This window comes from Cricetulus griseus, chromosome 2 (assembly GCF_003668045.3).
Source record: "Cricetulus griseus strain 17A/GY chromosome 2, alternate assembly CriGri-PICRH-1.0, whole genome shotgun sequence".
Classification (NCBI taxonomy): Eukaryota; Metazoa; Chordata; class Mammalia; order Rodentia; family Cricetidae; genus Cricetulus; species Cricetulus griseus.
This window is the reverse complement of record NC_048595.1, coordinates 194,343,927-194,357,184: the sequence shown is the minus strand read 5'-3', so window position 1 is coordinate 194,357,184 and position 13,258 is coordinate 194,343,927. Positions and strand designations below refer to the sequence as shown.

Below are 13,258 nucleotides of genomic sequence, written 5' to 3'. Positions count from 1 at the left end.
TGACCTGGGTTGAGTTTTAATTTGGGGCCAAGGGGGACCAAGACAATTGTGCTGTTGGTTCCTCAGAGGGAGAGAGAGTCTGGGAATCGCTAAGTCTTCCCAAACTGGCAAGGTTGACACACCCACCCAATATTAACCGGTCAGGGATGCAGCTGGGTGGCTGGGGCCACGACCCAGGCCTCCTGAGACCCTTGCAGTGTACACAGGAAGATGAGACAATTGGAGACACGTGAGAAACCTGACCGCCCCCCCCCATGCCCTTTTTCTCTGCTTAGTTGCCCATCTCCTTGTAAAGTGTGAGCAAGAAAGTTGTGCCCGGGGCCGTTCCAGCTGAGGCTGGGGAAGGGCACGAGAGCTAGAGGAGAAGAGCCCATGCTCCCTTACCTTGTCTTTGGGACCCAGATTTTGCAGGACCTCCTTGCCGGTGGCGCTCCGGATCTCCACCCCAGCCGACTTGGGCGACTCAGGCGCGGGCTCCCTGGTTTCCTCCCGACCCTGGCCTCTGTGGGCGTCCCCTTCCACCCCTGGCCGGCTCCCCGCGCCGCGGCCACTGCCCTGACTGCTCCGGGGAGTCTTGGCGCCGCGCTGTCCCACGCTCAAGGCATCGAAATCCAATGTCTTGCTCTCGAAGGCGCCCTCCACGTTGCAGAACATGCCTCCGTACTTCTGCCGTGGGACCTGATCTGTGGTGCCCGGCCGGGCCAAGTACACAGGCAGGTCGTCCTCGTGGGAGCTGTCCCAGCCCCTTCGGCCCGAAGCCATGGTTCAAGCGACAGCGGCTCACCGGCTTTCTTCTTCAGAGGCTGGAGAGAGCACCGGCCGGCAGCGTGCACAGAGCTACAGTGGTGGGGCGGGAGGAGGCGCCAGAGCCTTCGCGCCAGAGGCGGCAGTGCAGCTCCGGTTCCTGCCTGTCCCCAACCAGCCAAGCTAGCTAGCCCAAACCCCAGCTCCTATAGCCCCGGGAACCGCCCGCTCCAGCCGCACCTCCTCGGCCACCCTCCCCCCGACTCCGCCGCCCTAATACGGCCTCAGCTCAGGTCCCAGGTCGAAATCCAAACTTGTCTCGCGCGTACACATGGACGCGGACACACGTTCCGGGGTCACGCTGGCTCTCGGGACTTGATTCACACTTAGACACACATAAAAATAATTCAGGCTGAAAAACTCCGCTACATGGGCACACAAACCCTGTGTGTCTCCTTCATACACACACACACACACACACACACACACACACACACACACACACACACACACCTTTTTGATCCTTTTGTGGACACAAAGCAAATTGCCCAAGATGTTTGTATCTAGAAGTTAACTACACAAACTTACCACTGACTCCTGATCTTACCCAGAGCCCAAGTAGGCTCTGGGTACCTCATCCAATCTCAAAATTACACACAGTTCCAGAATTGCCTCGCAAGCCTTCACTCACCTTCACGCAACAAGTTCCAGAACTGGATTACACGTAAACCTTCAGCACACACACATGCACAAATATGCATACATATTCAAACACGTGCTAGGGCAAGAGGAAAATCCTCTAACTTCACCAGTAATCACAAAATGTCTGTAATTATCTCACCTAAACCCACCCTGAACTCATGTATGCCATCTCAGTCCTCGCTTTTTACCCAACTTTAATTTGTCTCATACACAATTACACTGAATCAAAGGCAAACATGCATTTCCACATTTTATCTTGCAAAATGTTTGTAATTAATATTTTGTCCATCAAACAAACTCCAGGCTTATACCTTACATAAAGACTTAAGCCAATATTAACATCTCAGAATCTCCTACTTAGGTTCACACACAAGCCTAGATATACCACAAAACCTGGACAGACAAAGATTTTGCCTTCCATTTACTTACATCCAGAGACTTCACCTAAACATTCACACATGCTTTCTGAACACCCTCCCACATAGACTCTGACCCAGGTGTTGCCACACGAAATAGAATCTACCAACCATACAATTCACATCTCACCTGTACACACTGCCTAAACCTAGAGTAAACAGTTCCCCGATTTAATTGGGCCCCTGTCATAAGTGCATTGTTTACTCAATTGACATGAATCTGTGCTCTTCACAGAGCCCTAGAACAACAGTTACACAGATAGGGCCTGTCCTCACCATGCCTGAAAGCCATCATCTAGGCCCAACATTGGCTGCTTTACTTTACAGACTCAAATTAATTCTCAGAATTTATTTCCTTCCCACCTCCCAAGCTCCATAAACGCATAAGTTTGCTTTGTTGAGTTCACCTTTGTGTATTTTCTGCATTATACACTTACAGGCACATAAAAGATGCTCCATGTCATCTTTAATAATGACAGTATCAAGGGACATTTATAGAGTTCCTATAACTGTTTCCCATAGACTCAGTGTCTGTGACTATGTAGCAGTCTTCTTTATGGACACAGGTGATTTTCAAAGATATCTATCTGCACTGGATTTGATGAACCAAAACACTAAGCCTAGGAACATAACCCTAGGAACTGTGATACTAAAGAACCTCAATGGCAGGGCTATGCCAATCACAAAGGATTGAGGGAATGAAAGTTAGTTAATGTAAGGCACTCCTATACACAGCGACTAGAAAAGACACTTGCTAAATGCCCTGTGCACTATAAAAGTGATGCATTATCTCTTAAACATCCTCTGAACACTGGATCCTTTTAAACAACTGCTGGCTACTGAAGGACCTAGAGTTTCATGTGAGAAATTGGTGCTATGTCTCATTCCCATCACTGTTCAGGCGCTTGCTTCCTTGTAACTTTCCCATTAGTCTTAGTGCCTTAAGGTTCTAGAACTGTGCTTTGTGCACTGAAGCAGGGCCGCTCTTCTGTGGAACTCAGTCTTAGTGAAGGGAAATAGATGGAGACAGGGCAGATGACCTTAAGGGTCTAAAGAATCTGTCAGACATTCATAGAGTCAGGCTCTGTGCTAAGGGCATTTCTTGCAACATGTTCACTAACCTTAATAGATGTTGCAGGTCAGGTATCTTCATTTATTTATGTATTTTTGAACACAATAGTTTCTGAGCAAACACTCTGGTTTTGACAAAGCCCTAACTGTAGCAAGTTATGTATGAAGAGTATAAAGTTTCTTTTAAGAGGGTGTGTATTCTAATGTAGGTGCACACTTGCAAGAGCTCACGTGTGTTGCTGCTAGGCATGCACAACAGTCTGTGTAGTTATGTAGGTGTACCCTATTTCAATAGTTCTACTTTCTTGCTGCTATGCATGATGCAATGTGCATGCCCAATAATTATATCTATTGTCCAAACATCACATTTCAAAGTCAACTGCTGTGTGTACACACATGTGCCTAATTAAGCAAGCAAAGCAGTCTATTATCTAAAACTAAATGATTGCTCTAACTTCAATTCTGCAAGTATGTGGTCTTAGGCATGTGTCATGTTTCACTGGTTTGTGTATTTCTCCTACATGTCTGGCTAACTCACCCCACAGGTTTATCAAAGGTCCAGCCTTTTAGTAATATGTCATGCTAAAAATTTCATATGCATTGACTTCAGCCATAATAATCTTAATCTAATGAGGTTATTATAATTTCCCTTTTCATAATCAGCAGGAAAAGTGAGGCTTAGATATATTATGTTTCTTATCCAAAATATCAACTCCAGCACTTCCAACTGGTGCACAAATATTCTACTTGCTGATTGTTCTTAAACATCACTCTGTGGTAGAACTCCCTCAAAAGGATCAGAGACATCATAATCGACGAAAAAGGTCCAGTGTTAGACAACAACTCAACCCTAAGTGCCTACCTTGTTCTTGAGTGCAAGTTAACTTTAAGACAAGGACTCACACAAAGAAATAGTATCCTGCCACTTAGATGTGCTAGCCTCAGGAACACATGGCATTTGTGTCATATCTCTTTTCAGTAAGAAGATAAACATGACAATCACACACAGGAACAGCAGTATGGCTGCAGGCACTTAACCTTCCCTGCCCAAGAAAGCAGTGACTCTAAACAATGTTCAAAATAGTGAACTACTTCTCTAATCCGGGCAGCTGAACAGGGCTTTCAACTTGTCACACCAGATCAAATTTGCATTCCCTGTAACTGCAGTAAATCCCATGCCACTTTGCATCAGGATGGCTTGTGATAAAAGTCCATAGCATATCCGATTATAACTTTAGAGAAATGTCTTCCGGAGGAGGCATCTTCTATTACCCATAGATCAGCAGAAGGCAAGAAGCTTCAGCAGTCAGCAACGGCATGCGCCATGCAATCTCTATGAGGCAACACAGAATACATTCTACTTAAACACAAATTGTAGCACATTCTTATAAGACAAAAAAAAGAACATAAAATTCATCACTCACTAAGGCTGTAGGTGCATGTTCAAAAATCAAGGGAAAAACAGACTGTTACACAGTTTGTAAACTTATTGATTCGATAATGTTTTGGAGTTTTTATTGAATAATCATAAACTTAACTCTATAATACAACTAAACTTAAGAAGATTAAGGGACTTGAACAACTAAAGTACAAGGGTTACAGGCTATGGAAAGTAGCTGGGATGAAAGAGCATATCTCTGAGCTATAGAAGGGCTGGTCTTGCAACTGAGATAGATAAATCAGATGTATTAAAGTTGGCCATGGTCACAAGGGTGACATCCTCACTGGCTTGTCCATTCCTGAGCCCAAAATGCTCCATGGTTTCCATCATACTCTTAGCTTTTTCATCTAATATGCCGAGTGTCTGCCATGCAGACATTCAGTCTTGACATCACAGATGAGAAACTGAGTATCACTTGTGGTCATTTAGCATTTCCTCTGGACAAGGTACTAGAGCATGTAGACTTTGGGTCGAAACTCTCATCAAGTTCCTCATCCTCCCCCTGGTTTGGCATCAGAGTCACCATCTTGGTACATAAGGGTCCTGGAATATTTCTTTGGGGATTCTTGTTTTTATTTTGTTTTCAGAGACACAAGATCATGTTATCTCAGGCTGGCCTTGAACTGGTGGCAGCTGTGCCTCAGCCTTCTGAAGGCCTAGACTTGTATTCTGCAATATTTCTAAGCAAACAAGGCATCTTAAAACCAATTCCTCTCTCTTTGGGCCTCAGAGTATAAATTTCCTCTGCTGTTTTTGAGGCTGTGTGTACAAACAGCTCAAAAGAGATTCTGCCTCAGGGTTCATGGCTGGCAGTGGAGATGAAGAGTATTGGTCCAGTGAACTGTGACTGGCAGTGGGCAGCTCCATGTGACAGTAGCAGCTGCAAGATTTTGACAAGGAATTTAATTCTTTCTAAACATAACCCATCATTTTCTGTTACAAAAACTTGAAACTACATCATCTTTTTCATGTTTCATGGACAGAAAGTGAGAAAACTTTATTTTCAACGAGAAACACCAGATATAAATGAGGCAGTATTTATAAGATGTTTGGCACTCTTCCTGATGTACAGTGAGTACTAAAGACCAATTCCTGATTTCCCAATGTCACATACATAGTAAACTCTGTGCACAAAGTTTGTATTAACCATGCTGTATACCTTTAACTTTGCAGAATTTTATGGAGGAAAATGATTACACACTATACTAATGTTTGGGATAGATAATAAAAATCATCATTCTCTTCCATATACCTTTATCCACCTTATGAATTTTCCTGTTAAATATTTATAATATTCATGTAGGCGAAGACTTTAAGCTTACATATAAACTACCATGTTACTATAGAGTAAATCAATAGTATTACAGGTAACTTTTAAGTTTTTTATGCATTTCTGTTTTTAAACATATTCATATAGGCAAAAAGACTGAGAACACATATAGTAATACTATTAATTATTAGAAAGTCAATAAGACTGTAGGTGGGTTTTGTTTCATTTTAAATGCATTTCTGTATTGTTAAATATATTAGCAAGTGTGAGTTACCTTTATAATCATAAAGAATATTATTCTCAACTGTGTGTCCAAGGTGGTATTTTAGCCAAAAATACATGTATTGAACATGTAGGAAATTGCTTACAGAGAATTATTGATCTAAATTAGAATATCCTACTCTACTGGGAAGACATAGTACTGAAAATATGAAGTAAAAATAGGATAAAGTCGGTTTCCTTGTCAGCACCTAACCTCATTTACAACACCACTGCAGCTGGACAGCTGAGTGGGGGGAAGGGTTTCTGTGACGAGGATGTGAAAGGAAGGCTTAAAGTAAGTCCTGTCCACCAGACAACTAGGTAATAAGGCATGACACATCACCCTCCAGGTGGGGCACAGTTGGAATTTCCTTTCCAGTGTCTTCTTGACTTAATCATCCTCAAATGATATAAACAGTGCAAATGCAGAATCGCCTTTTGCCTTCGGTGGGAGGGAAACAAATGATTCAGGCTGCTGCAGACCATGATGAGAAAAAGGATATTCACTCCCTGGCTCTTGTGTTCTTGTCTCCATGGTGCAGACTCACAGGTACAATTTAAACTCTGAAATAAAGATCTCCACAGGAGAGCCAGACAATAAATTGAATTACAGGATGTAACAGGAAAGAAACAAAGCAAAACACAAAACTTACCATCCAACCTGCCAATTGGAGCAGTTTCCTATGTTTCCAAGTTTTTGCAAAGTGAACTCATTGTATTATTTTTTCCGATTACTATTCATGGTTTCAGTCCACTTAATCACATAAACTTTATATTATTACTATGACAACCTAATTTTATTCGTTTGATAGAACAAGCCCTCTACTTTTTATTTTTCAAAGATAAAACAATAAGGAACCCATTATGTATCTCTCCTTTTCTTCCATTTCAACTAAAGTTTTAAAAATATAGGAAGACAGACAGTAACTTAGTAAACATCCATACTCAATAGGTAGAGTTTACCAATTTTCACCTATTTGTATTTGTTTTTGAGCAATAAAGCATCACATTGAAATGCACTAGGCATCATTTACCTCCTTTGCTACTTATTATGTTCTAAAGCCATTCATCTGTTGAAGAGATTATCATTTCACTGTGATTTGAAGCCTGTTTTCCCTGTTAAGCAAATGATTGTTTATTTATTGATGTGTGTGTTGCATTTGTTGCATACATGCTTTTCTGTGTGCATGTGTGTGAAGGCCAGAGGTCAACATGGAGTGTCTTGATTAACTACAAGTTCTCTCATTGAACCTGGAGACCCTGCATTTTTCTGGACTAGCTGAGCAGCAAACCTATAGCATTCTCTAGTCTCTGCTTCCCTAATACTGGAATCACAGGCTCATTTCTTCACCCAGCTTTTATTGTATGTGCTGGGGGTGTGAACTCACATCTTGTAAGCGTGCAGCAAGCACCGTGTCAACTGAGCAATCTTCTCAGCACCCAAATAAATGAATTTTGTAATTATTTGCTTTCAAGCACAGTCTTTGGCCAGGGGTGATATATGAACAGTCCCTAACTTTTGGAAAGCTGAAACTTGCAGTAGTAACTCCAGACATCCTCATCCTAAAGTGAAGGAGATCATAATTCATGCATCCAGGCGAATAGTTGTCCACTCCAGTTCTAATATTTGTGTCTCCAGAACACTGGGAATTTCATTAAGCTGACAGTGTGCTATAGGAACCCTCAAGAGCAAACTATTTTTCTTCTCCTGGAAATACTTTTGGAAGTGGAAAGGAAACTTCCACAAAACATTTTCTGAAGCAATTTTCATTCAGTATTCCCTTGAGTTTAAACTAAGTAATATACAAGGAAAAAGTATACAAATAAGATGAGCATGAAAAGGGTACCCAAAACCCAAAAGATGCTTTCTGGACCTATGAATTAGTGCATATTCAGGGTCCTTCTTATGTGGAAACTGGGCAAAGGTATAAGTGATATTAAAATGGGGGGGAGGCAAGCAGGGAAATGGTAAATAATTTTTCCACTGAAAACTGTTTAGTTATATAAAAATTTAGAAAATATAAGTGTATTGGCTATGGCTTCTTGCCCAGGTGCTATTTTTTCTGATTTCATTTTTCTTTTAATAAATAACTCCTTGTCTAGACTGCACCCTGGAATGCCTCATTCCCTGAGTTCTACTATTATTAAGATAAATGGGTAAGAAATGGGTACCTTTAAATATTTCTAGTCTTTCTAAATAATTTATATTGGAAATACAAAGGAAAGTACAAGCACACAATTAGCTAAATAATGTACCCATAATTTTTATGTCTTTTGAAGAAATAGAGTATTTGTGTGATGCATAACAGGGCTATTAGAAAAACAAGGTCATGAAGTCGAAAAGTCTGAACTGCAACTCTGGATCCACAAGAGGCTGAATAAATTTGGGGGAATTACAGAAAGTCCATTTCTATTACTTGTCAGTGACATGGAAATGAACAGTTATAATATGATGGAGGGAAAACAATAGGCATGCTGTGCCAAGTTGTAATTGTATTCTGCAAATATTGCTTTGATTCTCATCAGCTCCTACCCCCAGTTTCTGTGTTCTAATAGGTGAACAATAAACACATTGAGTTAATGTCATTAGAAATTTTCACTTTACAGAGTTATAATAATATAGTAATATAATTTATGTTACTACTGGTTACTAATTGGTCTTAGGCATGACCAAAGTGAAGAATATAGCTTTGAAAGTCATAGCAGATTGTCTTTCATTCCACCATGATATTCTTAGACAATTGTTGCCTAGAGATATCTAAGTTTAAAGATATACTCAAATACAAATGTGAGATCTTGTATGTAAAACTATGCCAATATTAGAGTACGGGCAAATGTTTTTAAATATTGACTTTTTAGAATGTCTCATATGAAAATTTACTCAGCTTTGACTATGCAATGTCTATCAATTTACTTAATATTTCCTAATGATTGCTTGTCTCTATGAATTGTTTTCACATTTAAAGGATATTATCAAACTTTAAGACTATTTCTAAATATTTAATATGATCTTCCACCCAGATAATAGATTACAAAATTAAAATGTATAAAGGCATAAATAATCTACAAAAGTATATATTTTAGCTATCTACTGCAAGTCTCTTTGATAAGTTATAGAAATAATTGTGACATATCCAAAAGACGGGAAAATTTAAGAATTTTTAAAACCATACACTCATTCCATATAAGAGGACTTTTAAAAGAAAATATGAGTTTAAGTACCATGAAAAACTGATTACAGATTATTTATCTGATAAAATGTTTTATTTTAATGTAATAATTGTCCTTTATTTTAATTTTTGCTTTAATTCAAAATAAAATCTCACACTAAGATGTTAAATGAATTAAGACATAGATATGTATCACAGAATGTATAAAATAGTGCAGTAACATTGCTGTATACAGACCTTAACAATTGTACTCATATAAAATAAAAATATGAATGTAATATTAATAGCTGGTTATTCATTTTTATGACTATAATTTTTGACATTGTGTAGAAAGTACATATTTACTCATTATTCCAATAATAGACAATTAACCCATCATAAAACATAATAATGAGTCATTTCACTATGTGAATAAGTGTGTCTGTGTGTGAGTATGTGTATGTGCATGCCAGGAGTGTTGGATCTCTTAGAGGCAGAGTTACAAGCTCTTGTGAGATGCCAAATGGAAACTGAACTCAGGTCCTCTCAAAGTGTAGTTATGTACTCTTAATTACTGAGCCATGTCACAGGCCTGCTAGTAATATCTATAACTGGGCCTTAAAATGTCTTTAACTTGGGAAAAGGCATAAATGAAAATTCCATGTGGGGAAGGCAGGTATAATTTTGTGATAAAATGATATTCCCAGGTTGTGATATACTTGATATTATAAAAATCAAGTCTCCTTGATTTGTTTTTTTCTTTTCATTTTACAAACCTCTGATAATATCGAATCAAGAAAACCATTGGTTATGCATGTTTTGTAAAAAATTTTATTATTTTTCCTCCTCCTCTTTTTCCTCTTCTATTTAAATTCAAAGACTGACTCTTTTTGTTCCCTCGGGGTCATCTTCTAGGCTCATTGGTTGTTGATAGAATCAAGCTCTTTACAGATTCCTGTTGCAAATCTGTTCTGCCATTTTTTTCTTGGCTCTGAACACAGAACACATTTAGCTGCTAGGGTCCACCCCTACTCTTGCCATGGGAGCCCCTTTGTAGGCAGTTCACCATGGTTTGTTTTCTTGTTTCAAGGAGAATTGCTATTGCTTTGAATTGCTACCCTGGAAAAATTCTGTAACTTAGTATCAGTTAGCTAACTTTAATTAACACTGCTAAATCCTCTCAGGGTAAAACCTGCATTAGTATTTGAGTGAATAATTTAGATAGGTATGTGTCCAGATGAGCAGGACTCTTAGAAGCTATCTTGAACTCCTTGCTACCTATACACATGCCAGCAACTTTGATAGGCGAGGAAGCCTTGTAATGCTCTACTATATGGAGAAAGTTGATGAAAGCTGAGGTATGTGGATTGTGTCTTATGTGTCTATACAACCTGCTAAAATCATTGCACTTAGTGCTAAATAATTCAGAAAGTTTTCAATCATCTATTGCTTATGAGGTTGGAGGATGACCACACGGGTATAGATTTGACTGTATGATCCAAAATAGCACTTTAGGATTTTAATATTTAATTTTTGTGTTTTAAATGAATTTAGTGTGTGTGTGTGTGTGTGTGTGTGTGTGTGTGTGTATGTATGCACATTTGCCACAATGTATATGTGGAGGTCACAGGACAACCCAGGAGAGGCAGCTCTCTCCTTCTACCATGTGGGTCCAGGGTTGAACATGAGGTTTGGCAGCAAATAGCTTTATTCACTGATTCATCTTCCTGATTCCAAAATAACATTTTGTGGATAAATTTTGCTGCATAGTATGCTTAGGGTATAATCACAAATGCACAAAACAATGTATAGGAACACCTCCATAGTAACATGTAATAAATTATGCATTGAATCTAGTATGGTACCCTATTTTTCCTTTAAGTTGAATTGGTGGGTGGATACTTCTTAGTTTGGGTTTCAGTTGGTGTAATAAACACAATGACCAAAAGAAACTTGGGGAGGAAAGGGTTTATTTTGCTTATACTTTCACACCATCAAAGGAAGTCCAGGCAGAACTCAAAGGAGCATGGAGGAGTGGAACTTACTAGCTTGTTCCCCATGGTTTACAGAGTCTGTTTTCTTATGGCACCCAAGACCACCAGCACAGGGATGGAAACAACCACATTGAACTGGGCCCTTCCATATAAACAGTTTAGTAAGAAAATGCACCACAGGCCAATTTGGTGGGGGCATTTTCTCAACTGAGGTTCCCTCTTCTCAGATAACTCTAGCTTGTGCCAAGCTGACATAAAACTAGAGAACACTGAGACTTATGATCTAGTAGAAAAGAGTATTGGTGGGCCCAGATCAGTTGCTAGTGGTGTGCTCAGGCAGGTTGCTTCAGTTCTCTTATCTCACCTACAGGGGGTCAGTAGACTCACCCTTGTTTATTTCACAGTATTGCTATAAGATGCAAATGGTAATTGGTGCTGAAAAGTTTATAATTGGAAACTTAATATGAAAATGTGGGAAGAATGCTTTACACAAAATCCTGATTCGTTACCAGTTGGGTAGAGATGAAATAGCGGACAAATCGCGCTTCATTTAGTCACAATAAGGCAGAGGTTCTCAACCTTCCTAATGGTGCCATCCTCAAATAGAGTTCCTCATGTTGTGGTGACCAGCCCCCACCCCAATCATAAAACTATTTCATTGCTGCTTCATAACTGTAATTTTGTTATTGTTATAAAACATGATGTAAATATCTCATATGAAGGAGCATGGTTGAGAATGGTTACAATAAGGTGATTCTCTAGAAGTTGCACAACCTTGATGTGATTGTGGTCTCTGTTGGTATTTCCAGTGTGATGATATTTTATGATCTAACAAAGCTTGACTGAAGATCAGAGTGCAGAGCTAGCCACACTTGTTAGCCATAGAGGTCAGGCAGTGGTGATACACACCTTTAATGTCAGCACTTGGGAGACAGGCAGACAGATCTCTGTGAGTTCAAGACCACCCTGAGCTACACGAAATCGATTCAGCCTAAAAGAGAATCAGAGCTCACACAGAGGTGATCCTAGCACTTGGGATCCCATGCTTTTAATCCCAGCACTAGGGAGGTGGAGACAGGAGTGATATGGCTGGCTGGAGAAAGGAATATGAGGTGGAAGGAGACCTGAGCCCATTGCAGTTTGAACAGTCAGTCTGAGACAGGGTTGTCCCTTTGGCCTGAGCACTGGTAGAGGTAAGAACTCCGGAGGCTGGCCTCTCTGCTTCTCTGATCCTTCAGCTTTCACACCCTGATAGCTGACTCCTAGTTTTTATTATTAAGACCAAAGAGAATTTGTGCTGCATTCCAGTTCTAGGAGGTTCCAGAAATTCATATGTTGGACTAAAAAATAGCATGTACCTGGAGTCCAGAGAACTTAAAATCTGTGTGCCTGGATAATCTCTCTACTCTTGCTCTGTAGAAGATGCCAAGAACATTGAAGTAAGAAGAAAGAGAAAGTTCCTTTCTTCCTGGGTATGTTTAAAGGGGAATAATGGAAGTGTGTATGGATGGACTCAGCTGTATCATTTACCCATGTGGAAGTAAACTGTTACTCCAAAAGCAATCTTTGCTATTACCATCATAGATGACTCAGCACTGATAAAGGTAAGAAAACTACAGCCTGTTTTTCTATGGCATCAAAATAACAATGTTTTCTAGGGGGCTAAATAGAGAGCTCAGGTATTAGTAGCATGCATTACTTTTCCAGAAGGCTCAAAGTTCTATTCCCAGCATCCACATCAGGAAACTCAGTACTGTCTGGAATCCAACTTCAGGGGATCTGATGTATCTGGCTTCCCTGGGCACCTAGATACACATCACACACACACACACACACACACACACACACACACACACACACACACTTGAAAGTAAAAAGAAATCTTTAAAAATAATGGTTTCTATATATATTAATAGTTGATAAAATAAAAAATCATGGTTGAAAATTACACAACTCAAACTTGAATATCCACAAATACTGTTTATTATAATACCACAGGGCTTTGTGATGGCAATGAAGATGAAATATCTCCCACTATTAACATAATTAAGTCTTCCAACCCTTCATCTATGGTTTACATAGTTAGGTTAATGTATAGTAAATTAACTTCTCAAGTCCACCACTTCTGGCAGTGTTTATAGGTGCAGCATGTCTATAATCAGTTTGACAATGTTCACCAGTAATCTTGCCTGTGTGGAAATATACACCCC

General features: G+C 39.7%; 1 protein-coding gene across 1 annotated transcript in view; it reads right to left on the bottom strand.

Moving 5' to 3' along the window:
- The window catches only part of Dpysl3 (dihydropyrimidinase like 3), a 107,077-nt gene extending 106,315 nt beyond the window's left edge, over positions 1 to 762 (bottom strand). The window contains exon 1 of the mRNA XM_027400834.2: positions 385 to 762. Within this exon, the coding sequence (XP_027256635.1) occupies positions 385 to 762 (378 nt within the window). The remainder of the gene's footprint in view (positions 1 to 384) is intronic.
- Between the last annotated feature and the right edge of the window lie 12,496 nt (positions 763 to 13,258).